The sequence below is a fragment of the Cervus elaphus genome, chromosome 20, assembly GCF_910594005.1.
Source record: "Cervus elaphus chromosome 20, mCerEla1.1, whole genome shotgun sequence".
In the NCBI taxonomy this organism is placed as follows: domain Eukaryota; kingdom Metazoa; phylum Chordata; class Mammalia; order Artiodactyla; family Cervidae; genus Cervus; species Cervus elaphus.
In genome coordinates, this window is record NC_057834.1 from 133,369,193 (window position 1) to 133,396,641 (window position 27,449).

Below are 27,449 nucleotides of genomic sequence, written 5' to 3' on the forward strand. Positions count from 1 at the left end.
ATGTCTTCTTCCATTCAGAAGGTGACCTTTCCCTTTTGTTTGTAATTTTCTTTGCTGTTCAAAAGATTTTAGTTTGATAAAGTCCCATTCATTTATTTTACTTTTGTCTCTCTTGTCTGAGGAATCATATCCAAAAAACATTTAATACTAATACCAAAGTTAAAGAGGTTACTGCCTATGTTTTCTACCAGAAGTTTTATGGCTTTAGGTCTTACATTTAAATCTTTAATCTATTTTGAATTTATTTTTGTTCATGGTGTGAGAGAGCAATCCAGTTTGATTCTTTTGCATGTAGCTGTCCAGTTTTCCCAGTACCACTTACTGAAGAGGCTATCTTTCCTCCATTGTATATTATTACCTCCTTTGTTGTAGATTAGTTGCAATATAGGTTTGAAGTTATTTCTGCTCTATATTCTCTTCCATTGATCTACGTGTCTGTTTCTGCATCAGTACCTTACTGCTTTGATCACTGTAGTTTTGTAGTATAGTTTTAAAGCAGGACGTGTGATTCCTTCAGTTTGACTCTTTTTGAATAAACTGAAGTATAGTTAATTTACAATGTTGTGTTAATTTCTGTCATACAGCAAAGTTATTCAGATATATATTCTTTTTCATTACAGATTATTACAAGGTATTGAATGTAGTTCCCTTTGCTATACAGTAGGAACTTGCTATTTATCTCTTTTACATATAGTGATGTGTAGCTGTCAATCCCAAGCTCCTAATTTAACTCTCCTCTCTCTTTCCCTTTTGGTAACCCAAAATTTCTTTCCTATGTCTGTGAGTCTGCTTCTCTTGAAAAATAAGTTTATTTGTGTCAGGGGATATTTGACTTTAAGGAATTCAATATGTTGCCATTTCTCAAGGATTCTCTGTTCTTTATCAGTTCTTATTCCAGGAACGAGTGAAACAGCACGCTGTTCCCGGGACTAAGGTCATAGGATGAGACATGTATGAATCCCCCTCAGTAACTGTTTTCAGCATCAGCGACCTTGTATGTATTAGACTATCCATATTGTGGCTATTGATAAAATTTCATCCTGTGTAATAGCTGAGTAATCATCTTACTAAAGATATATAAGCCTGCATTTCTGCTAATAAAGCACCCTTGCTCCATCAGAGCTTGGGTCCCCCTGTCTTTCTTTCTTTCTTTCTCTTTCTCTCTGTCTCTCTCTCTCCCTCCCTCCAGCTCTCTCTTTCACTTTCTTATCATCGACTCTGGACCTCCGGTTTCCAGTCCATTAAAGGACCCCAACAATTTGAATCATTTTTTAGATTCCATATATAAGTGATATCACATGATATGTGTGTTTTTTGTGATTACTTCACTTAGTATGATAATCTCTAAGGCCCGTCCATGTTGCTGCTCCAGTTCTGTTCTTTTTTCTCAAGATTATTTTGGTTATTCAGTCTTTTATGCTTCCATAAAAATTTTAGAGTTTTTTTTTCTTGTTCTTTGAAAAATGCCATTGGTGTTTTGATAGATATTGTGTTGAATCTGTAGTTTGCCTTGGGTAGTCAGGTCATTTTAATAATGTTAATTCTTTAAATCCATGTATCCACAGTGTATCTTTCTATTTGTTTGTGTCATCTTCAATTTCTTTCATCAGTGTCTTATAGTTCTTGGGAGTATAGGTCTTTAACCTTCTTAGATTTATTCCTAGGTATTACATTCTTTTTGATATAATTGAAAATAGAATGGTAATATTATTAATAATTTCTTTTCCTGATAGTTCACTGTCAGTGTATAGAAATGCAATAGATTTCTGTATAATAATTTTGTATGCCTTAACATTACTGAATTCATTGATGAGTTCTAGTAGTTTTTGGTAGCTCCAGGATTGGTGTTGACAGGATGAAGTAAAACTGTCAGTTTTCACAGATTACATGATACTCACTACACATAGAAACTAAAAATTTCATACTAAGTCCTCCAGACCTGGTATGTCTTTTATACATACAGCACATGGTAATTTGGACTCTACACATTTCAAGTACTCAATATTCATGCGTAGTCAGTGGCTACTATGTGAGACAGCATATGATCAATGTTTGTAAACATTACATATGTAAACCTAAAGATGTATATTTAAAATTTTTCTATTAAGAAAAGCTCAATGTGCCCAATTCAGAAAATAATACCTAAAAATATTCCCCCATTTAACTGAATTTTTCTCAAATTACATTTGGGAACTTTATTAGTTTTTCTTTAGATATATAGCTTTTAGATTGTTGCACACAGGTTTATGACTGCTGTGTTTTCTTCATAAAATTTTCTTTTTAATGCTTAATTGTGGTAAAACATCCCCAACATAAGATTTACCATCTTAACCATATTTAAGTGTACAGTTTAGTAGTGTTAATTATGGTCATATTATTGTGCAACCAATTTCCATAATAACTCTTCGTCTTGAAAAACTGAAACTCTCTACCCCTTAAACAACATCTCTCCATTTCTCCCACTTCATAGTCCCTGGTAACCACCATTTTACTTTCTGTGTCTATGAATTTGAGTACTCTAGATACCTAATATAAGTGGAGTTGTACAGTATTTGTCTTTTTGATACTGGCATTTTCACTTGGCATCATGTTCTCTGGATTCATTCATGTTGTTGTATATGTTGTTAGAATTTCCTTCCTTTTTAAGGCTGAAATATATTTCATTGTATAAATTGGGCACAGTTTGTTTATCTGTTTATCTGCCAATGAACATGGTTGGCTTTCACCTTTAGGCTATTGGGGATAATGCTGCTGGGCATGGATGTACAAATACCTCTTTAAGACTCTGTTTTCAATTCTTTTGTGCATATACTAAGAAGTGGAATGGCTGGATCATCTGATATTTAAGTTTTTGAGGAGCTGCCATTCTGTTTTGAAAGTGGCTACAACAGTTTACATTCCCATGAGGGTTCCAATTTTTCCACATTTTTTCCTAAGCCTTGTTTTTTGTTTTGTTTGTTTTATGATTGCCATCCTAATGGTGTGAGGAGACATCTCATTGTAGCTTTGATTTGCATTTCCCTAATGATTATGTCAAGCATCTTTTCAATGCTTGTTGGTTATTTGCACATATTCTTTCGAGAAGTGTCTAAGTTGTTTGTCCATCTTGAATCAGGTCTTTTTGCTGATGTTGAGTTTCACGGGTTCTGTATATGTTCTGGATGTTAATCCTGTATCAGATATATTTGCAAATGTTTTCTTTCACTCTATGGTGTGCCGTTTTTGGTCTTGGCTTCTCTGGTGGCTCAGATAGTAAAGAAACTGCCTACAATGCGGGAGACTGAGATTCGATCCCTGGGTTGGAAAGATCCCCTGGGGAAGGGAATGGCAACCCACTCCAGTATTCTTGCCTGGAGAATCCTCTGGACAGAGGAGCCTGGTGGGCTACCGTCCGTGGGGTCGCAAAGAGTCGGACACGACTGAGCAACTAATACAACATGAAGTTCATACATAAATACTTATATATGTGTATCTTAAGTTTGAATGTATTCTAGCAACTCCATGCTTTTTTTTTTTTTAACTCCATGCTTTTACTCTGTTGTTAATATCATTTGATGCACACATTTAAGATTTTTTCATGAAGTCCAGTTTTTAATTTTTTATTAGCTATTCTTTGGTGTAATTTCAAGAAATCTTTGCCAAGTACAATATTGTGTTTTTTTCTCATATGTCTAGTTTGAAGAGTTTTATAGCTTTGGTCTTACATTTAGGTCTTTGACGTTGAGTTGAACTTTTATATGGCATTGGGCTTCCCTGGTGGCTTAATGGTAAAGGATATGCCTGTCAGTGCAGCAGACAAAGGTTCAGTCTCTGGGTCAGGAAGATCCCTGGAGAAGGAAATGGCAACCCACTCCAGTATTCTCCCCTAGGAAATTCCATGGACAGAAGAGCCTGGTGGGGTTGCAAAAGAGTCCGACACGAATTAGCAATTAAACAAATATAAAATAATATATGGCATTAGTAAGAGTCCAATTTCATTGCTTACATTCAGACACCCAGTTTCCCCAGCACCATTTGTTGAAAAGACCGTCCCTGTTGAATATTGTACAGCCTTGTCCAAAATAACTTGACCATATATGTGAAGTCTATCTCTTTTACTTGAAAATTGTATTTAAAAGTTGTTTGAGAGCATTGATCTGATAGGAGTCACTCCTGTCAGAAACCAGAAATGCTTCTAGGTGAATTTTTTCGGTCATATTACAAATCTCAGTGAGATTTGACTTGGCCTACCATTTTATCTATACCTTAATTTGGTGCAAAATCAAGAGTTAGAGTGTTCATTCTTCCCAGGCATGATGTTGTATGCCTCTTCATTTATTTTATTCTAGTGTAGATTTAAAGCTCTAACTGGACCAGAGAAAATACCATCAGTTTCCAATCCCCCAAGTGCACTGTGTAGCCTTAGTTGGCTTAGTATATGTGTTACTTTGAATGGCAAACACAGGGCAGCTGATCACATTTTTGCTGGTCTGGGGCTGGGCAGCCCAAGAAGTCCTCCCACATCATCCCCAGGGCAGATGAGACACAGAGATGTCATATCCTCCTGAGCACACATGAGCATCAATCTCTGTAGCAGGGCCACCTCATGGGCCCGAGATGTAAACAGTTGCACAGGCCCCACCTCAGAAGGCTCCCACAAATTCAGGAGCTCCTCTGTTTTGGAGGAATCTATCCTTATCAGGACTCAACACTGTAACTGACCCTGGAGAAAAATCTGAACATAAACTGTAAGATATAATAAAAGCCCAGATTAAGGTAAACCCCAATCCCTAAACAGAGTAGCAGAAGACTGACGCCTTCAGCATCAGAAGAGGATTCAGAGAGACTGTCTGGGGACAAGGGGACACTTCCCTGAAGTCCAGGGTGTGCATATCTTTGGGACTGGTGCTCTCTGACCCCACTGTGTCATTGCTAAGTGTTGCCTTGCCCATTGAGGCTTTAGATAATAGCAACTCTTATTCTAGGAAGTTGATACATACAGATGTTTCAAACATCACTTCTGTTGTCTTCATCAGAAATTCCATCAGATATTTCATATACGACAGCTCCTCCAACAGACTCTTCCCCTGAACAGTGGAAGAGGTGTCTCAGTGTGGAAGAGGAACAAAAAGACCACCAGGTTCCCTCCTGCTGAGAGAAAGCTGTCTCAGCGATGTTATATGTTTCCCTGGAAGTGAACAAGGAAGTGCTCCTTGTTCACCCATCGATCAGGGGAAAGAGTTTAAAGAGTTCTCAGATAAGGTCACATGCACCAGAGGTTCTGGGTGGGGACTGGGACAGAGGTGACTTCTGAGAGTTCAGTCCAGCCCTGTAGAGTGTGATTAGCAGAGAGGCAGAAGGTGATCAAAGGGAATGTACCCATGCAGCCTTTGGATGGATGACAAATATTTTGGGAATTGGATGACAAACATTTCAGTGACCTAGAATGTTCCCTACTGGGAGCAGCAGAGTCAGAGATTTTCCAAGATAAGGGAGGAAGGGACTTTCCCGGGGTGAAATCAGAGGTGATGAAACCCAGGCATGGACTTATCCTGTAATGATTAATGTATGGATGGCAAACTGACTTCCAATGCCATGCCATTTTGCTTAAGTGACTTGATGATAAGATAAAGGGAACAAATATAGGTGGCATAGCTTGACCGGAGACTCAGTAGCTTCTGGTTTGTGTGGAGATGGCCCTGGGACTGCAGCTTCCATGGCAGGTGCTGGCTGGACTCCTGCTCTGTCTGTACATCAGGCGATGGACTGAGTCTGGGAACATGCTGGTGGTCCCCATGGAGGGCAGCCACGCGCTAATGCAGGGAGGCCATTAAAGAGCTCCAGGCCCAAGGCCACCGAGCAGTGGTTGTTCCTCTGCAGGTGAATATACACACCCAGGCAGAGCGCTTTCTCACCACGAAAATCTATGCGGTTCCTGACACACAGGAAGAATATGATTCTCTCATGAGGGGTCATGTTCATCTGCTTTTTGAAAGAGGATGTTTGCTAGCACTGTTTCTGGGAGCTATGGGGTCTGTAACGACTGTTCTTTTGCTCTCTGTAAGGTCTTTTGAGGGATTGTTGTATTCCAAGGACCTGATCAGGCACTTGAATGCCAGTCCCTTTGATGCAGTTTTAAGGGACCCTATGTACCCTGGGGGGGCTGTCTTGCCGATCCAGTTCACAGCAACAACTGTTTCGCTGTATCTCACTTGCGCACTGTTTGTTGAACCCGTGGTAGGCAAGGCGCAAGCTAAGAGGCTGGAACAAGACTCAAGGAGCCGTGGAAACTGCAGACGCATTTCTTCTCTCCTGGTTGGCACAGCAGCCATAGCAGCAGACCCGCTATATTCCCTCCTCTCATGGGAGACCCGACAGACACAGCCATGAGGTAGTAGTAATGCCGCAGCTCTTTAGGTGGAGCTCAGTCAGGCACGCCGCATGAAGTAGCCCGGGACCAAGCAAGCACCTCCTCAGGCGCATGCGCAGTGCTAGACAACGCGCTCAGCTGTTCAGTTCAGTTCACTCGCTCAGTCGTGTCCGACTCTGCGACCCCACGGACTGCAGCACACCAGGCCTCCCTGTCCATCATCAACTCCCGGAGCTTACTCAAACTCGTGTCCATCAGGTCGGTGATGCCATCCAACCATCTCATCCTCTGTCACCCCCTTCTCCTCTTGCCCTCAATCTTTCCCTGCATCAGGATCTTTTCCAGTGACTTTGCATCAGGTGGCCAAAGTATTGGAGTTTCACCTTCAGCATCAGTCCTTCCTAAACGTGCCATCCTGGTTGATTTGCTGTCTTCCCCACAGGGGCTGGCTAAGTACCTGTTGATTTCTACTGTATTTATTTATTTATTGTGTTCCCTCTGTGTGACTTAGATTTTGAGGGCATGCATGCCCAAACCTTTTCTCTTCTGTTCCTAAGTTGTTAATAGTGAATTCAGACCACATGACATTCTTCCAAAGGGTCCAGAACATGCTCTATCCTCTGAGCCTGAAGTACATTTGCCAAGTTACTTTCACTCCTTATGCATGTATGGCCTCTGAGCTTCTTCAGAGAGAGGTGTCACTGGGGGAGATTCTTGGCTCTGGATGCGTGTGGCTGTTCAGAGGAGACTTTGTGATGGACTACCCGCGGCCAGTCATGCCCAACATGGTGTTCATTGGGGGTGTCAACTGTGCCAACAAGAAACCGTAATCTCAGATCTGTATTGCTGCTTTTATTTAATCAGTGTTCTGAGTGGAACACATGTTTTTTTAATTATTATTATGATTATTATTATTTTGCCATGCTGCAGTGCTTGTGGGACCCTAGTTCCTCAACCAGGATTTGAACCTGGGTCCTTGGCAACGATGGCTTGAATCCTAACCACTGGCTTGCCTGGGAGTTCCCAAGTGAAACATAGTTTTTACAAACATCTTACTTCCAGGTGCTTAATATATATTGATCTTTCTAAAAGTTCCTGCCTCTCATTCTCTTTCTAACAGTCTCTGTTGTGGTGAATTGTTAAAGTGCCTGCAGTAGTGTGGTAAAGGTTGTGATGGTCTTTGAGAGGAGTGACAGTCAGAGATGAGGGTCTGTAATAGGACTGATAAGCGATGGTATTTGTTATTCAACTGTGATTGCCCTTTTGTGAAGGCACTGTTGTAACCATTGTCTGATTTTCTCCAGCTGAGTAGGAGCGTGTTTGTTGAGCTGAGAATCCATCCATCAGGAGTTTTTGCCTGAGGGTGTTCAATAGAAGGAGGAAAGAATAGCAGATGGCATTTGTTGAACTGATAGTGGTTTTGTCTTGGAAAGGATTGTGGTTGCAGGAGACTTAAACACCAAAAGGAATCTGAAATTTCAGAGGTAGAGTAAGTGGAAGTGAGATAATACTGGAGAGAGAAGTTGGGGTCTCCGTGATCAGAGAAAGGAATAATTGAGCCCAACTTCTCAGAGATGAAGCTGTGCTGACCAGAAGTCTTCTGACCAGGACTTGGTGTCTGGAGTAAAATGTGGTGATGTATGGGGTTGGATTGCGTGTCATGTAGGTCTTCATGGTGGGACACCGAGGTCATCAAAGGGTAGTGGTGGGGGCTGGAAGGAGGTAAACTGAGCCTATGAATGCAGTGAAGGTGGGGGCAGTGATGCTGAGAACCGAATCTCAAAGTGGAAAGATTTGACCACGTCGCCAAATCTGACCCAGCCCTGACTCCACCAAATCTGACTCCACCCCAAGTTTCCATGATGGGAACTACGACTTTCCTCACAGTTTCACAGTCTTCTCATGTTAACCCGGAATATTTGGGTTTAATTGAAATAGGACTCTTGGGGGCAGGATTTGTTTCTTAATACACTGAGTTAGCTGTTTGTTTTTTGTTTTTTTGCTGACTTGTGTTTCATGTACTTAATTTATATTAACTTCCGTGACTTTAGGTCTCTTATAGCTTTTGTATTCTTCAATTGTGGGAGATCTTTTGATTGCTGATTCAATTTCATTACTGGTAATTGGTTTGTTAATATTTTCTACTTCTTCCTGGTTTAGTCTTGGGATGTGGTCCATTTCTAAGAATCTGTCCATGTCTTCTAATTGTTCATTTTATTGGTGCATAACTGTTCACAGTAATCTCTTATGAACCTTTATATGTTTCGTGTGTTTATTGTGACTTCACTTTTCTCATTTTGGCTTTTATTTATCTGAACTTTCTTTCTTCTTGATGACTCTGACTGAAAGTTTATCAACTTTATTATTTCAAAGAATCAGTTCTTTATTTCATTGATCTTTTAAATTTCTGGCTTAAGCTTTATGATTTTTTTCTTTGTATTACCTCTGAGTTTTGGTTATTCTTTTTAGTTACTTTGGGTGTAGGTTTAGGTTATTTCAGGTTTTTTTTTTTTTATTTCATGAACTATGTTTGTATGGCTAAAAACTTTCCTTTTTGAACTACTTTTACTGTTTCCCATAGATTTTGGATTATCATGTTTTCATTTTTATTTGTCTTGAGGTATTTGTTTAATTTCTTCTTTAATTTCTTCAGTGATCCATTGATTGTAACACATTGTTTTGTCTCCATGTGTTTTTGCAGCTTTTTTTGTAGTTGAGTTTTGGTTTCATAACATCATGGTTGGAAAAGATGTTTGATATGATTTCAGTATTCTTAAGTTTAGTAACACTTGATTTGTGACCACACATGTGATTTATCAAGACAGATATACCATGTACACTTGAAAAGAATGTGTATTTTGCTGCTTTTGGATGGAATGTTCTATGTATATCTATTAAGCCTAACTGGTCTAATGTGTTGTTTAGGACCAGTGTGTCCGTATTGGTTTTCTGTCTGAATGATGTGTCCATTGATGTATGTGGGATATTAAATCACCCTAATATTGTTGTTTTGGAGAAGGAAATGGCAACCCACTCCACTGTTCTTGCCTGGAGACTCCCAGGGACAGGGGAGCCTGGTGGGCTACCATCCATGGGGTCGCACAGAGTCGGACACGACTGAAGCGACTTAGCAGCAGCAGCAGCAATATTGTTGAGTACTGTCAACTTGTCTTTTTATGTCTGCTAATACTTGCTATTTGTATTTAACTGCTCCTATGTTGGGGCCACATACGTCTACATATATATCTAATGGTGGCCCACTGGTAGGTTAATCTGGGTCCTGGAGTCCCTGTCTGTAGAGCCCAAGTTTCCTGGAGCTGGTGTCCATCTGCTGGAGGGTGGGGTGAGGTTTAGGGGTGTTCTGGGCTCGTGCTGGTGCACTGGTAGGTGAGTCCAGGTCCTTGGCACTCTGGTGCACAGGGCCTGGTCCTGGGCCTTCTGGTGGATGGGGCCAGGTCCCAGGTGGCCTGTTCTCAGAGGGTTAATGCAGCTGGCCTACTAGTGAATGACTCTGTGTCTCCGCTCAACTAGCTACTTGACTTGGGGTATCCTAGTACTAGTGCTGACAAACTAATGGGTGAGGCTGTGTCCCGATGTTAATAAGGTAGAGGGATGATCCAAATAGCACTTGCTGGCACAGTATCATGGTGGTAGAATGAAACTCTCCAAAATTGCTGCTGCTCATGTCTATATCCCAGGATGATCTCTGTCTTTTGCCTTTCTGGGAGGTTTTTCAATATCAGCAGGTGGGTCTGACCCAGGTTCCTTTTAGATTACTTCTTCTTCCCTACATCCTAAAGTATGTGAGATTTTGTGTGCACCCTTTGAGAGTAGTGGAGAAGGAAATGGCCACCCACTCCAGTACTCTTGCCTGGAGAGTCCCATGGACGGAGAAGCCTGGTAGCCTGCAGTCCATGTGGTCACAAAGAGTCGGATACAACTGAGCAACTTCACTTCACTCTCTTCACTCACTTCATACTTTATCACTGGAGAAGGAAACAGCAACCCACTCCAGTGTTCTTGCCTGGAGAGTCCCATGGACAGAGGAGCCTGGCTGGCCATGGTCCATGGGGTTGCAGAGAATTGGACATGACTGAAGTGACTAAGCATACATGCATTTGAGAGTGGAGTCTCTATGTCCTATGGCTTCTGGCTCTCCTGAAAGGAAGCCCCGCTGACCTTCCAAACCCAACTTTCTGGAAGCTCCTCTTCCTGGTTCTGGACCCCCAGGCTAGGACCCCAATGTGGGGTCATATCCCTCACTTCTTAGGGAGAAGATCTGCAATTGTAATTATCCCACATTTGTGGACTGTTTGCCCAGGGGTACAGGTCTTGCTTACACCATGTCTCTACCTCTCCTACACATCTTGTTGTCATTCCATCTTTACATATTTAGTTGTGAAAGATTCTTTCAGCTAGTCTTCAGGTCTTTCTCATCAATGTTTATTCTGTAAATTGTAATATTGGTGTGCCTAAGGGAGGAAGTGATCTCAAGGTCTCCCCAGTCTGATATCTTGGCCACTTTCTCAGTGTAAATTAATTAATGACATACTTCACATTTTAAAATTTCATACTAAGTCTTCAAAATCTGGTGTATAGTTTAACTTACAGACATATCAATTTAGACTCTACATTTTTCAAGTGCTCAATAGTCACGTGTAGCTAGTGGCTACCATAATATCATATGATCAACATTTGTAAACATTACATAGATAAACCAAAAGATGTATATTTTTATTTTTTGTTAGAAAACCTAACATCCCTAATTCTGAAAATGATGTCTTAAAATATTTCTTAATTTAACTGAATTTTCTCAATTTACATTTAGAATTTTTAATAGTTTTTACTTTAAAAATATGCTAGATTGGCACACAAAGTTTTGACTGTTGTGTTTTAGTAATAAAGATTGCCTTTCCAAAATATTTAATTGTGGCACAATACCCCAGCATGATTTACTATCTTGACCATTGTATGTGTACAGTTTAATAGTGTTAATTATACTCACATTACTGTGCAGCCAATCTCCAGAATGCTTCATTATGAAAAACTGAAACTCTGTACCCCTTAAATATCTCCCCATTTCCCCCAGTCCGTAGTTCTTGGGAACCACCATTTTACTTTCTGTCTCTATGAATTTGAGTACTCTAGGTTCCTCATGTTAGTGGAATCATACAGTAATTTTCTTTTCGATACTTAGTATTTCACTTAGCAGGCTGGCCTCTAGGTTTATTCGTGTTGTGTATATGTTGTTCAAATTTCCTTTCTTTTTAAGACTGAATAATAACCCGTTGTATAGACAGACCACAGTTTGCTTATCTGTTCATCTGCCAGTGAACATGGGTTGCTTTCATCTTCTGGGTATTGTGAATAATTTTGCTATGAACATGGGTGTACAAATATGTCTTTGAGACTCTGCTTTCAATTCTTTTGGGTATATACCCACAAGTGCAATGGTTGGATTATCTGCTTTTTTTCCTTTTTTAAATTTTTTCCTAATTTTAATTTAATTTCCATCCTGTTTTCCACAGCGACTACACCATTTTATATTCTCAGCAACAGTACATGAAGGGCTCCATTTCTTCACATCCTCTCCAAGGCTTGTTATCTTTTTTCTTTCTTTTATTTCTTAATGATAGCTACCCTAATAGGTGTGACCTGACATCGTGCTGAAGTTTTGATTTTCATTTCCCTAATGATTAATTATGTTGAGCATCTTTCATTGCTCATTGGTCATTTGCACATATGACCAATGTCTAAGTCCTTTGTCCATTTTTGAGTCAGGTCTTTTGTTGTTGAGTTATAGAAGTTCTCTGTATATTCTGGATATTAATCCCTTATCAGATATATTTCGTGTCTGACTCTTTGCGACCCCATAGACTATACAGTCCATGGAATTCTCCAGGCCAGAATACTGGAGTGGTAGCCTTTCCCTTCTCCAAGGGATCTTTCCAACCCAGGGATCAAATATAAATATTTTCTTCCATTCTATGGTTTGCCTTTTTACTCTGTTGATAATATCTCTTGATGCACACATTTAAAATTTGTTCATGAAGTCTAATTTGTTAATTTTAACTATGCTTTGGTGTAATTTTCAAGAAATCTTCGCAAAATGCAATGTTCTGAAGTTTTGTGCTATGTCTTCTTCAAAGAGGTTTATAGGTTTAGGTCTTACATTTGTGTCTTTGAGCCATTTTGAGTTGAACTTTTATATGGCATTTGTAAGAGTCCAAATTCATTGTTTACATTTGGACATCCAGTTTTTCTGGCACCATTTGCTGAAAAGACTGTCCCTTTTGAATATTTTTTGCACCCTTGCCCAAAATAACTTGACTATATATGTGAAGTCTATCTCTTTTAATTTGAAAATTTTATTTAAAAGTTGTGTGGCAAATATGTGTGGGAGTATTAATATGATAGGAGCTACTCTTATCAGAATCTAGAAATACTTTTTGTTCTTGTTGTTTAGATCCAAGTTGTGTTTGACTCTTGTTGTTTAGAGTTAAGTGTGTCTAAGTTGTGTCTACTTGAAGGACTGTAGCCCACCAGACTCCTCTGTCCATGGGATTTCCCAGGCAAGAATCCTGGAGTGGGTAGCCATTCCCTTCTCCAGGGGATCTTCCTGACCCCAGGAACCTGGGTCTCCTGCATTGCACGTAGATTTTTTACCATTGGAGCTACCAGAAAAATGCTTTTAGGTGAATTAAAAAATATATATATTTTTGTTCATAATACAAATCCTGGTGACATTTTTCTCGGTCTGCCACTACATCTATAGCTTAATTTGGGGGCAAAATCAAGAGTGTCAGAGTGTTAAATCTCCCTATGCATGAGGCCGTATACATCTTCAACTATTTTATTCTAGTCTAGATGTATATCTCACACTGTAGCAGAGAAAACACCATACACCTTACCAATCCCATAAGTGCACTGTGTACCCTTACTTGGTTCATAGTATCCATGTAGGTTGAGTGCCAAACGCAGGGCAGCTGACCACAGTGAGGGAAGCCAGAAAGTTGTCCCGTAATCTTTATGACACGCAGTTAAGAGCCAGACAATTAACAGGGGTCACTGAATTCTTACCAGAGCAAAGGTAATCCAACCCAGATTACCTGCTGTTTGTGCCACCAGATAAGGCGCCTCTAGATTCACTGGTGGCAGCAGAACCAAGTAGCAGCTTCTCTTGCTAAGAACGCTGACAGCAGGTTCAATAGCAGCAGCAAACCTGAATACCCAGCTTCTCACCCTCCTTTCTTCCTTCCCTTCAATGTGTTTATACCCTGAAAGTAGACATAAGCAGCCTTGATCCTACAGACTCAGGAAATTCTGCATAGCTGTATATAGAAGTGAATGAGGGGGACAGATGATAGGGTAAAACCCGGGAGCAGAGGACAGAAACTGGGCCTTAGGGAAATCATGCAGTTATAGGGCTGGAATAGAAAGAAGATCCAGAAAAAGAGAGCATAGATGCTGTTGTTGGGGCTCCAGCAGAACCTTGGACCCACAGACTCCAAGGACGGTTAAAACAAAGGCCCCCGGCACAGGGACAGCCTGTGTGACTCAGGAGGCATCTTGGTGCGCACTGGTTTGCCCAGGATGGGAATCTGTAACGTACACGCATCCCTAATGGGGGTGAGTTTCTCCCAAAGGGAAGCGTCGGCCTGGCCATCATGTGGCCCAGAACAGGATGTCCTTTTGGCCAAAGCCACGGATGCAGAAGAGGGTGCTCAGTGAGAGAGGGAGCTGGGTGGTTGAGGGAGTGCTCCTCTGTCATCCCAGGTGTAGAAGGGACTCCGTGAGGTCAGTGTCCTCTGAGCACACATGGGCATCAGTCTCTGTATCAGGGCTGACATCATGGGCAGGTGACCCAAGCAACTGTGCAAGGTCCTGCCAGCTCGAGCCCATTGGCTTTAGAGGAATCCATCCATATCAGGACTTAGGTCTGTAACTGACCTTGGAGAAAAATCTGAACATAAACTCTAAGATGCAATAAAGGCCCCGATAAATAAAGTCCTCAGGCCCTAAATAGAGTAACGAAAGATTGGCACCTTCAGCAGCCTAAAAGGAATTCAGAGACCCTCTTCTGAGGCCAGGGGATGGCTCCCTCCTGTCCTACGGTGTGTAGATCTTGGGGGCTGGCCCTCTCTGACTCCACTGTGTCATCACTAAGGGTTACCTTGCCCACTGACACTTTAGATAACAGCAATTCTTATTCCATGAAGTGCAAACAGAATTAACCAACTCTTCAGCTCTCTTACCCAAGGATCCCTCCAGATATTCCGATGTCTGACAGCTGCTCCAATAGACTCTTGCCTGAACATTGCAAGAGGTGTCCCAGTGTTGAACAGGAAAAAATGGACAGTGAGCGTCCCCTATCCGCTAAGAGAAAGCTGTCATAGCAATGTCATATATTATTATCTCCCTGGATGTGCTCTGAGTTCACCCATAAATAGGGAGAAAGAGTTTGAAGAGTTCTCAGATAAGGTCACATGCAGCAGAGGTTCTGGGTGAGGACTGGGGCAGAAGTGACTCCTTAGAGTTCAGTCCAGGCCCAGAGAACATGGTTAGCAGAGAGGTGGGAGGTGACCAAGGGAATGGGCAGGCACAGCTTTGTTTTGGGTCTTGGATGAAGAACAAGAGAGTGAACTAGAATGCTCCCCAGAGGAAGCAGCAGGTCAGAGGAGTTTTTCCACGTTAAGGGGGAGTGATCTTTCTCTGCGTGAAACCAGAGGTGATGAAACACAGGCATAGATTTATCTTGTAATGATTAATGTTAGGAGGGCGCACTGCCTTCCAATGACATGCCATTTTGCTTAAGTGCCTTGATCATAAGATAAACAAAACAAATATAGGAGGCACAGCCCCACCAGAAAGTCAGTTGCTTCTGGTTTGTGCGGAGATGGCCCTGGGACTGCAGCTTCGGCGGCAGGTGCTGGCTGGACTCCTGCTCTGTCTGTGCGCCGGGCGATGGGCCGAGGCTGGGAAGGTGCTGGTGGTCCCCATGGAGGGCAGCCACTGGCTCAGCATGCGGGAGGCCGTGAGGGAGCTCCACGCCAGAGGTCACCAGGCAGTGGTCCTGATTCCGGAGGTTAATGTTCACATCAAGGCAGAGGACTTTTTCATCAAGAAAACCTACGCCATTCCGTATACCCAGGACGATTTTGATTACTTCCTGATGGGCAGTTTTGATATGTTTTTTGAAAGAATACATTTTCTAACACTGTTTTGGAAAACTATGACAGCTACGAAAAATCTGTCTTTGGCCTTTGAAAGGTCTTGTGAGGCACTGTTGTATAACAAGGACCTGATCAGAGACCTGAATGCCAGTTCCTTTGATGTGGTTTTAACGGACCCTATTTACCCCTGCGGGGCAGTGCTGGCTAAGTATCTGTCCATTCCTGCTGTGTTTTTCTTGCGTTTCCTTCCCTGTGACTTAGATATTGAGGGCACAGCATGCCCAAACCCTTTCTCTTATGTTCCTAAGTTGTTAACAAGGAATTCAGACCACATGACATTCTTCCAAAGGGTCAAGAACTTGCTCTACCCTCTGAGCCTGAAGTACCTTTGCCATTTTTCTTTCATTCCTTATGCACGTATGGCCTCTGAGCTTCTTCAGAGAGACGTGTCGCTGGGGGAGATTCTTGGCTCTGCATCCCTGTGGCTGTTTAGAGCAGATTTTGTGATGGAGTATCCACGGCCGATCATGCCCAACATGGTGTTCATTGGGGGTTTCAACTGTGGTAACAGGAAACCATTATCTCAGGTCGGTATTGCTGCTCTTGTTCAATCAGTGTTCCAAGTGGAACACATTATTTTCAATGAAAAAATTTAAAAAAATTTTATGCCACGTTTCATATCTTATGGGATCCTAGTTCACCCACCAGAGATTTAACCCAAGCCCTTGGCAGTAAACGCTTGGAGTCCTAACCACTGGACAACCAGGGAATTCCCAAGTGAAATATATTTTTAGTAAACAACTTACTTCCAGATTCTTTCTTATCTACTGATCTTTCTAAAGAGTCTAACTTCAAATTCCTTCTGGCAGTCTTTGGTGACATAAGTTGTTAAAATGCCTCCAGTAGTGTAGTAAAAGTTTGTGATGGTCTTTGAGAGGGCTTCCCTGTTAGTTCAGCTGGTAAAGAACCCACCTGTAATGCAGGAGACTCCAGTTTGATTCCTGGGTCAGGAAGATCTGATGGAGAAGGGATAGGCTACCCGCTCCAGTATTCTGGGGCTTCCCTGGTGGATCAGATGGTAAAGAATCTGCCTGCAATGAGGGAGACTTGGGTTTGATCCCTGGATTGGGAATACCCTCTGGAGAAGGGAACGGCTCCCCACTTCAGTATTCTGGCCTGGAGATGTCCATGGAGAGGCTACAGGCTACAGTCCTGACAGGTGACAGTCCATGGGGTGCAAAGAGTTGGACATGACTGAGCTAATTTCACTTTCCTTTCACTTTGAGAGGAATGAGAGGCAGAGATTATGTTCAGTAACAGGTTGACAAGAAATGGTGTGATTCAACCACGACTGTCCCCTGTAAAGGTACTGTTGTAACTGTTGTGCAACTTTCTTCAGCTTAGTAGGAGCAGAGAACTTGAGCTGTGAATCCATCCATCAGGGATTTTACATTGAGGTGTTCAAATGAAGGATGAGAGAACTGGCAAATGTATTTATTGACCTGATAATTCTTAGTGGTTTTGTCTTGGAAGAGGTTGAGGTGTGATCACAAGAAACCTAACACCCAGAGGTAACAAGTTTCAGAGAGGTCAAATAAATTAAGTGGAAATGAAATAATTCTGGACAGAGAAGTTGGGCTCTCTGTGATCAGAGAAAGGAATAAGAGATCCAGCTTTTCCAAGATGGGCCTGTGCTGACCAGAAGTCTTCTGACCAGGATCTGGTGTCTGGAGGGAAATGTGGGGGTGTACAGAGCTAGATTGGGCTTTTCTAGTGGCTTAGCTGGTAAAGAATCCGCCTGCAATGTGGGAGACCTGGGTTTGATCCCAAGGTTGGGAAGATCTGTGGGAGAAGGGAAAGGCTCCCCACTCCAGTTTTCTGGCCTGGGGAATTCCATGGACTGAGAAAAGAAGAGGAGCTAAAGGCAAAGGAGAAAAGGAAAGATATATCCATCTGAATGCTGAGTTTCAAAGAGAAGCAAGGAGAGATAAGAAAGCCTTCCACAGTGATCAATGCAAAGAAATAGAGGAAAAGAATAGAATGGGAAAGACTAGAGATGTCTTCAAGAAAATTAGAGATACCAAGGGAACATTTCATGCAAAGATGGGTTCAATAAGGGACAGAAATGGTATGGACCTAAGAGAAGCAGAAGATATTAAGAACAGGTGGCAAGAATACACAGAAGAACTATACAAAAAAGATCTTAATCACTCAGATAACCACGATGGTGTAATCACTCACCTAGAGCCAGACATCCTGGAATTCAAAGTCAAGTGGGCCTTAGGAAGCATCACTACAAAAAAAGCTAGAGGACATGATGGATTTCCAGTTGAGCTATTTCAAATCCTAAAAGACGATGCTGGGAAAGTGTTGCACTCAATATGCCAGCAAATTTGGAAAACTCTGCAGTGGCCATAGGACAGGAAACAATCAGTTTTCATTCCAATCCCAAAGAAAGGCAATGCCAAAGAATGTTCAAACGACCGTACCAATTGCACTCATCTCACACGCTAGCAAAGTAATGCTCAATATTCTGCAAGCAAGGCTTCAATAGTACAAGAACCATGAACTTCCACATGTTCAAGCTAGATTTAGAAAAAGCAGAGGAACCAGAGATCCAATTGCCAACACCTGTTGGATCATTGAAAAAGCAAGAGAGTTCCAGAAAAACATCTACTTCTGCTTTATTGACTACACCAAAGACTTTGACTGTGTAAATCACAACAAACTATGGAAAATTCTTCAAGAGATGGGAATACCAGACCACCTGACCTGCCTCTTGAGAAACCTGTATACAGGTCAGGAAACAACAGTTAGAACTAGACATGGAACAACTGATTGGTTCCAAACAGGGAAAGGAGTAAATCAAGGCTGTATATTGTCACCCTGCTCATTTAACTTAGGTGCAGAGTACATCACGAAAAATGCTGGGCTGGATGAAGCACAAGCTAGAATCAAGATTGCTGGGAGAAATATCAATTACCTCAGATATGCATATGATACCACCCTTGTGAAAGAAAACAAAGAGGAACTGAAGAGCCTCTTGATGAAAGTGAAAGAGGAGAGTGAAAAAGTTGGCTTAAAACTCAACATTCAAAAAACTAAAATAATGGCATCTAGCCCCATAACTTCATGGCAAATGGATGGGGAAACAATGGAAACAGTGAGATACTTTATTTTTTGGGGCTCCAAAATCACTGCAGAGGATGACTGCAGCCATGAAATTAAGACACTTGCTTCTTGGAAGAAAAGCTATGATCAACCTAGACAGCATGTTAAAAAACAGAGACAACTTACTTTGCCAACAAAGGTCCGTCTAGTCAAAACTTTGGTATTTGGAGTAGTCTTGTATGGATTGGAGAGTTGTACCATAAAGAAAGCTGAGCACTGAAGAATTGATGTTTCTCAACTGTGGTGTTGGAGAAGACTCTTGAGAGTCCCTTGGAATGCAAGGAGATCAAACCAGTCAATCCTAAAGAAAACCAGTCCTGAATATTCATTGGGAGGACTGATGCTGAAGCTGAAACTCCAATATTTTGGCCACCTGATACAAAGAGCTGACTCATTTGAAAAGACCCTGATGCTGGGCAAGATTGAAGGCAGGAGGAGAAGGGGGCGACAGAGGATGAGACAGTTGGATGGCATCACCGACTCAATGGATGTGAGTTTGAGTAAACTCAGGAAGTTGGTGATGGACAGGGAGGCCTGGCTTGCTGCAGTCCACGGGGTCACAAAGAGTCAGACACAACTGAGCAACTGAACTGAACTGAACTGATGGATGCACAAGAGGGTGCTCAGTGAGAGAGAGCATTGGGCAGTGCAGGGAGCCCGCCCTTATCATCCCCAGGGTGGATGGGACACGGAGATGTCGTGTCCTGCTTAGCCCATGTGGGCATCAGTCTCTGTAGCAGGGCTACCTCATGGGCCTGAGACACAATCTGTTGCACAGGCCCCATCTGAGAAGGCTCCCACAAACTCAGGAGGCCCTCAGTCTTGAAGAATCTGTCCTTATCAGGACTTAGGTGTGTAAATGACCTTGGAGAAAAATCTGAACACAGAGTATATGATGTACTAGGGGTCCAGATTCATGTACACCCCAGTTCCTAAATAGAGTAGTGAAAGGTTGACACCATCATGAGAGAAATTCAGAGAGCCTTCTCTGAGGCCAGGAGAGGGCTTGCTCCTGTCCTAGGGTGAGCTGACATTGGGGGCTGGCCCTCTCTGACTCTAGTGTTTCATTGCTAAGGATTATCTTGCCCACTGATACTTTAGACTACAGTAGCTCTTATTCCATGAGGTAGATACAGAATTGTCCAACAGCCATTCTACTGCAGATGTTTCTATATTTGATATCTGCCCCAATCAAAAGACTGTCCCCCGAACATTGCTGTAGGTGTCCCAGGGTGGACCAGGAGGAAAATTGACAGCCAGTGTCCCCTCCCTACTGAGAGAAAGCTGTCTTAGGAATATCATGTATTTCCCTGGATGTGCTCCAAATGCACCAGTGAATTGAGGTAAAAGAGTTTAAAGAGTTCTCAGATAAGGTCAAAATCAGCAGAGGATCTGGGTGGGGGCTGGGGCACAGGTAACCACTTAGAGTTCAGTCCAGCCCAGCAGAACTTGATTAGCAGAGAGGTCGGAGGTGACCAAGGGATTCTGCCGACACAGCCTTGCTTTGGGTCTTGGATGAAGAGCGAGTGAGTGAACTAGAATGCTCCCCAGAGGAGGTAGCAGAGTCATAGGAGTTTGTCCAAGATAAGGGGGAGGAATCTTTCCCACAAGGTGTAATCAGAGGTGATGAAACAAAGGCATAGACTTACCTTGTAATGATTAATGTATAGAGGGCACACCTCCATCCAATGACATGTAATTTGCTTAAGTGACTTGATGATAAAATAAAGATAAGGGAACACATATAGGCAGCACAGCCCCACCAGAGAATCAGTAGCTTCTGGTTTGTGCGGAGATGGCCCTGGGACTGCAGCTTCGGTGGCAGGTGCTGGTTGGACTCCTGTTCTGTCTGTGCGCTGGGCGATGGGCCGAGGCTGGGAAGGTGCTGGTGGTCCCCATGGAGGGCAGCCACTGGCTTAGCATGCGGGAGGCTGTGCGGGAGCTCCATGCCAGAGGTCACCAAGCGGTGGTTGTTGCTCCGGAGGTCAATGTGCGCGTCAAGGCAGAGGACTTTTTCATCAAGAAAACCTATGCCATTCCGTACACCCAAGATGATTTTGATTACTTCATGATGGGCCGAGTTAATCTGTTTTTTGAAAGAGTGCATTTTCTAACACTGTTTTGGAAAACGATTGAAGCTGCAAAAAATGCGTCTGTGGTCTTTGCAAGGTCTTGTGAGGCACTGTTGTATAACAAGGACCTGATCAGAGACCTGAATGCCACTTCCTTTGATGTGGTTTTAACGGACCCTATTTACCCCTGCGGGGCAGTGCTGGCTAAGTACCTGTCCATTCCTGCTGTGTTTTTCTTGCGTTTCCTTCCCTGTGACTTAGATGTTGACAGTGCAGTGTGCCCAAACCCTCTCTCTTATGTTCCTAAGCTGTTAACGTTGAATTCAGACCATATGACATTCTTCCAGAGGGTCAAGAACATGCTCTATCCTCTGAGCCTGAAGTACCTTTGCCATTTTTCTTTCACTCCTTATGCACATATGGCCTCTGAACTTCTTCAGAGAGACGTGTCGCTGGGGGAGATTTTCAGCTCTGCACATTTGTGGCTGTTCAGAGGAGACTTTGTGATGGACTACCCTCGGCCAGTCATGCCCAACATGGTGTTCATTGGGGGTATCAACTGTGGTAACAAGAAACCATTATCTCAGGTCTGTACTGTTGCTTTTATTCAATCAGTGTTTCAAGTGGAACATATTATTTTTAATGAAAAAAATTAAGAAAAATTTTAATGCCTTGCCACGCATCTTGTGGGATTCTAGTTCACCCGCCAGGGATTGAACTCAAGCCCTTGGCAGTGAACACTTGGAATCCAAACCACTGGACCACCAGAGAATTCACAAGTGAAATATATTTTTTAAAAACAACTTACTTCTAGGTTCTTTCTTATCTACTGATGGTTCTAAAGATTTCTAACTTTCAATCTCTTTCTAGCAGTCTTTGGTGAGATAAGTTGTTAAAGTACGTCCAGTAGTGTAGTAAAAGTTTGTAGTAGTCTTTGAGAGGAATGCAAGGCAGAGGCAATGGCAATAATAGGTTGATAAGAAATGGTGTGACTCAACCATGATTGTCCTTTGTAAAGATACTGTTAAAACTGTGTGAAATTTTATCCAGATGAGTAGAAGCAGAGAACTTGAGCTGTGAATCCACCCATCAGGGATTTTTCATTGAGGTGTTCAACTGAAGGGTGAGAGAACTGGCCACTTGCATTTATTGACCTGATAATCCTTAGTGGTTTTGTCTTGGAAGAGATTGAGGTGTGATCACAGGAGAACTGACACCCAAAGGAAACAGAAGTTTCGGAGAGGTCAGATAAATTAAGTGGAAGTGAGACAACGCTGGATAGAGAATTTGGGCTCTCTGTGATCAGAGAAAGGAATAATAGACCCAGCTTTTCAGAGATGGAGCTGTGCTGACCAGAAGTCTTCTGACTAGGTGTTGGTGTCTGCAGAAAAATGTGGTGTCATACAGTGTTGGATTGCATGTCATGTAGATCTTTAACTTGGGACACTGGGGTCATCAAAGGCTAGTGGTGGGGGCTGGAGAGTTGGTAAAACAACCTAAGGGCCCAGTGAAGGTGGCGACAGTGATACTGAGAACTGAGTCTCAAAGAGGAAACATTCTGACCACATCATCAAACCTACCCCAGCCCAGTCTGCCCTATCCCAAGTTTCCATTGTGGGAATTTCTGCTTTCCTCATCGTTTCAGAGTCTTCTTATGTTAACCCTGATTATTTGGGTTTAATTGAAATAAGACTCTTGGGGGCAGTTGTTTCTTAATCCGCCGAGTTAATTATGATTTTGCCCACCTATGTCACATGCAGTGAATTTATATTAACTTTCACGACTTTTGGTCTCTTAATGTTTTTTTTTTTTTTTTTAATTTTTTGTTGAATCTTTTTATACTAATTGAACTCCATTACAATAATTAGACTGCTGCTATTTTCTATTTCTTCCTGGTTCAGCTTTGGGAGATTGTGCATTTCTGTCCTTGTCTGCTACTTGTTCATTTTTTGGATTATCATTGTTCACAATAAGATCTTATGATCCCTTACATTTTTGTGGTGTTGGTTGTGCCTTCTCTGTTTCATTTCTGATTTGATTTACTTTGACCGTCTCTCTTTTTCTCTTGATGAATCTGGATGAAGGTTCAGAAAATTGAAGGTGTATCAATTTTCTTTATTTTTTCAAAGAAATAGTTCTTCATTTCATTTAGCTTTTATATTTCAGGTCTTATCTGTATTCTTTTCTGTATACTGTCTTGGATTTCATATATTCTTTTATTTACTTTTGGTATAAGGTTAGGTTATTTATTTGCAATTTCTCTTATTTCTGGATATACACTTGTATTGCTATAAACCTCCTTCTTAGAACTGCATTTGTTGTTTCCCACAAATTTTGGATTATTGAGTTTTCATTTTCATTTGTTTCCAAGTATTTTTAATTTCATTTTTAATTTCTTCAGTGACCCATTGGTTGGTTGTTGTACATTGGTTAGCCTCCATGTGTTTGTGGTTTTGCAGTTTTTTCTTTGTAGTTGAATTTTGGTTTCATAACATCATGGTTGGAAAATGTGCTTGATATGATCTCAGTCTTCTTAAATTTGCTGAGACTTGTTTTGTGGCCTTACATGTGATCTATCCTGGGGAACATTCCATGTTCCCTTGAAAAGAATGTGTATACTGCTGCTTTTGGATGGAATGGTCTATGTATATCTATTAAATCTAAGTGATCTAATGTGTTGTTTAAGGCCAGTGTTCCCTTACTGATTTTCTATCTAAGTGATGTGTCTATTAATGTATGTGGAATTTTAAAGTATGCTAATATGGTTGTTTGCTGTCTTCTCTTTTTATGTCTATTAATACTTGCTTTTTGTGTTCCAGTGCTCCTGTGTTGTGGCCGTATCTGTCTCTCTCTATATATCTAAAGGTGACACACTGGCTCCTGGGTCCTGGAGTGTCTTGCTATAAGGCCTGGGGGCTGGACCTGGTGTCAGCATGTTGGAGGGTGGACTGTGGCCCAGAGATGCCTGGGCTAGTGCTAGTGCACGAGTAGGTGATTCCACATCCTGGGCCCTCTGGAGGACAGGGCCAGGTCCTGGGACTTCTGGTGGGTGAGTCCATGTCCCAGGTAGCTGGGACCTCAGCAAGTCCTAAGACAGTTGTCCTGTTAGTGAATCAGTTTGTGTCTCCACTCAACTATCTCCTATACTTGAGGCAACATAGTACTGGTGTTGACAGGCTGATGGGTGGGGCTGGGTCCTAAGGCTAATATGCCATAGGTACGATTCAAAAGTGGCACTTGCCAGTGCAGTGTTTTGGGGTAAAATGTAGCTCCCCCAAAAGGCTACTGTCAGTATCTATATCCCCAGGATGATTTCTATTTGCCTTCTGCCTCTCTGGGATGCTCTTCTAAATCAGCAGGTGGGTCTGATCCAGGCCCCTTTCAGAATATTGTTTATTCCCTGGGTCCTAGAGTGTGTGAGATTTTGTGTGCACCCTTTGAAAGTGGAGTCTCTATATCCTATAGTTCCTTGGCTCTCCTGAAAGTAAAAGTGAGTCCCACTGGCCTTCCAAGCCCAGTGTTCTGGGAGTGCTTCATCCTGGTTCTGGTCCCCAAGCTGGGAGGCTCAGTGTGGGTTCATAGGCTTCACTCCTTAGGGAGAGCCTCAGCAGTTATAATTATCCTCTATATGTGGATTATCTGCCCAGGTGTATTGGTCTTGATTATACTGTGCCTCCTCCACTCCCACACATCATGTTGTGGTTTCTTATTTATATATTGTGTTGTATAAGACCTTTTCTGCTAGCCTTCAGATCTTTCTCATCAAAATTTGCTCTATTAATTGTAATATTGGTGTGTCTATGGGAGGAAGTGAGTTCAAGGTCTTCCCAGTCTGATATCTTAAGACACATTCTTCAAATAAAATTATTAATGAGAGATTTTACATTAAAAAATTTCATAGTAACCTCTCAAAATTAATGTCTTTTATACATACAGCACATATCACTTTGGACTATCCACATTTCAAGTGCTCGATAGTCAAGTGAAGTTAGTGGCTACTATGTCAGACAGCCTATGATCAACATCTGTAAATGTTCCATCCCTTGGAGGGAAGATCCCTTGGAGGAGGCCAAAGCAACTCACTCCAGTATTCTTGCCTGAAGAATCCCATGGACAGAGGAGCCTGGCAGGCTACAGTCCATGTGCAAAGAGTCGGGCACAAGTGAAGTGACTTAGCACATGCACACACACACACACACACACACACACACACACACACACACACAGATGTTTCATAGATAAGCCCATAGATGTACATTTTCAATTTTTTTTAATTAAAGAAAGCTCAATGTGCCCAATTCTGAAAATGATATCTTAAAATATACCCTCATTTAACTGAATTTTGCTCAATTTGCTTTTGGAACTTTTAATAGTTTTTGCTTTAAAGATATAGCTGCTAGATTGTTGCACACAGGTTTATGACTGCTGTCATAATTGTCAGATTTGCTTTTTAACAATGTTAAATTGTGATAAAATACCTCTAACATAAGATTTGCCATGTTAACCATTTTCAAGTGTACAGTTTAGTAGTGTTAATTACAGTCATATTGTTGCACAACCAGTCTCCAGAACTCTTCATCTTGAAAAACTGGAACTGTATACCCCTTAAACAACATCTCTGCAGTTTCCCCCACTCCATAGTCTGTAGTAACCACCATTTTACTTCCTGTCTCTATAAATTTGACTACTCTAGGTACCTCATATTAGTGGAGTCATACAATATTTTCATTTTTGATACTGACATATTTCCATTAGTATCTTGTCCTCTAGGTTCAATCATGTTGTCATATATGTTGTCAGAATTTCCTTCCTTTTTAAGGCCAAATAATATTCCATTGTATAGCTAGACCAAATTTGTTATCTGTTTATCTGCCAATGAAATGGGTTGCTTTCCCTTCTATAGTTGTGCATAATGCTGCTATGAATATGGATGTACAAATACCTTTTTGAGACGTTTTTCAATGTTTTTTTTCTGTGTATACCTAGAAGTGGAATGGATGGATCACTTGGTATTTCTGTTTTTAATTTTTTGAGGAGCTGCCATGCTATTTCCACAGTGGCTATACCCTTTACATTCCCATCAACATTACACAGATGGGGTATGCATTACATTGTACATTACACATTGTATGTTACACTTGTACATTACCTTGATGTACAAGTGCTACACCATTTACATTCCCATCACCATAACATTCCCAGTACATGAGGGTTCTAATTTTTCCACATTTTCTTCAAGATTTGTTTTCTGGTTTTTTTTTTTTAATGATCAGTTTCCTAATGGTATAAGGTGATATCTGATTTCCCTAATGGTTAATGATATTGAGCATCTTTTCACTGCTCATTAGTCATTTGCACATATTCTCTCCAGAAATGTCTAAGTCTTTTGTCCATTTTTGAATCAGGTCTTTTTGTTGTTGTTGAGTTATAGGAGTTCTCTATATATTCTAGATATATTAATCCCTTATCAGATATATGATTTGTAAATATTTTCTTCCATTCTACGGTTTGCCTTTGTACTCTGTTGATAATATCTTTTAATACATGCACTTAAAAATTTTCAAAGTCCAACCTGTTATTTTCTTTTATTAGCTGTGTTTTGTTGTAATTTTCAAGAAATCTTCACCAAATACAAGATAGTGAAATTTTGTCATATGTCTTTGTCTAAGAGTTTTATAGTGTTTGGTCTTACATTTATGTTTTTGATATATTTTGAGTTCAACTTTTTTATGTCATTTGTAAGTGTCCAAATTCATTGTTTACATTCAGACATCTAGTTTTCCAAGCATCATTTGTTGAAAAGACCTTTGCTATTGAATATTCTTTGCAATTTGCCAAAAATAACTTACCATACATATGAAGTCTATCTCTTTTAACTTGAAATTTTTATTTAAACATTGGATGACACATATGTTTGGTAGTATTGGTCTGATAGGAACTACTCCTATCAGAAGCCAGACATGCTTCTAGGTGAATTGAAAAAATTTTTTTCTTGTAATATTACAAACCCCAGTGACATTGTACTGGGTCTGTCACTACAAGTGTAGCTTAACATGGGGAAAATCAAGAGTGTTAGAGTGTTAAATCTTCCCATGCATGATGTTGCATGCCTGTTCGTTTATTTTATCCTAGTCTAGATTTATATCTCTAAATATAGCAGAGAAAACACCACCACCATTTCCAATCCCCTAAGTGAACTGTGTTTCCTTACTTAGCTTATGGTATCTGTGTTAGAGCTTTCCTTGTGGCTGAGCTGGTAAAGAATCCTCCTGCAATACAGGAGACCTGGGTTCGATCCCTGGTTTGGGAAAATCCCCTGAAGGGAAAAGCTACCCAGTCCAGTATTCTGGCCTAGAGAATTCCATCTATTGTATAGTCCATGGGGTTGCAAAGAGTCAGACACAACTGAGCGACTTTCACTCATTCACTCACTCATCCGTGTTAGGTTGAGTGGCAGACAGAGGGCAGCTAATACAGTGAGGGAAGTCTGAATGTTGATCAGATACTTGCAAACAGGTGTCCACTGCAATCAGAACCAGACGATTAACAGAGGCCCATGAGTTCTTAGCAGAATGAAGGGGAACAGACTCAGCTATGCTGCTTCTGCTACCAGATAGGGTACCACTAGATTCTCTGGTGAGAAGAAACCAAAACAGTAGCTTCTCTTGCTAATGACAAGTGATA

General features: G+C 41.5%; 1 protein-coding gene and 1 pseudogene across 4 annotated transcripts in view; both read left to right on the top strand.

Moving 5' to 3' along the window:
* LOC122677686 (UDP-glucuronosyltransferase 1A1-like) overlaps window positions 1-27,449 on the top strand; it is a 141,355-nt gene that overhangs the window by 66,405 nt on the left and 47,501 nt on the right. Inside the window, exon 1 of one of the 4 annotated variants that reach the window (XM_043877887.1) lies at window positions 15,230-16,109. The exons of 2 other annotated variants lie outside the window; for them this stretch is intronic. In XM_043877887.1, the coding sequence (XP_043733822.1) occupies window positions 15,246-16,109 (864 nt within the window). In that variant the 5' untranslated portion in view covers window positions 15,230-15,245. Of the gene's footprint in view, window positions 1-15,229; window positions 16,110-20,473; window positions 21,353-27,449 lie in introns of those variants that run through there. One more of the 4 variants, XM_043877888.1, reaches the window with a different exon arrangement.
* On the top strand, window positions 5,673-7,209 carry LOC122678304 (annotated as a pseudogene).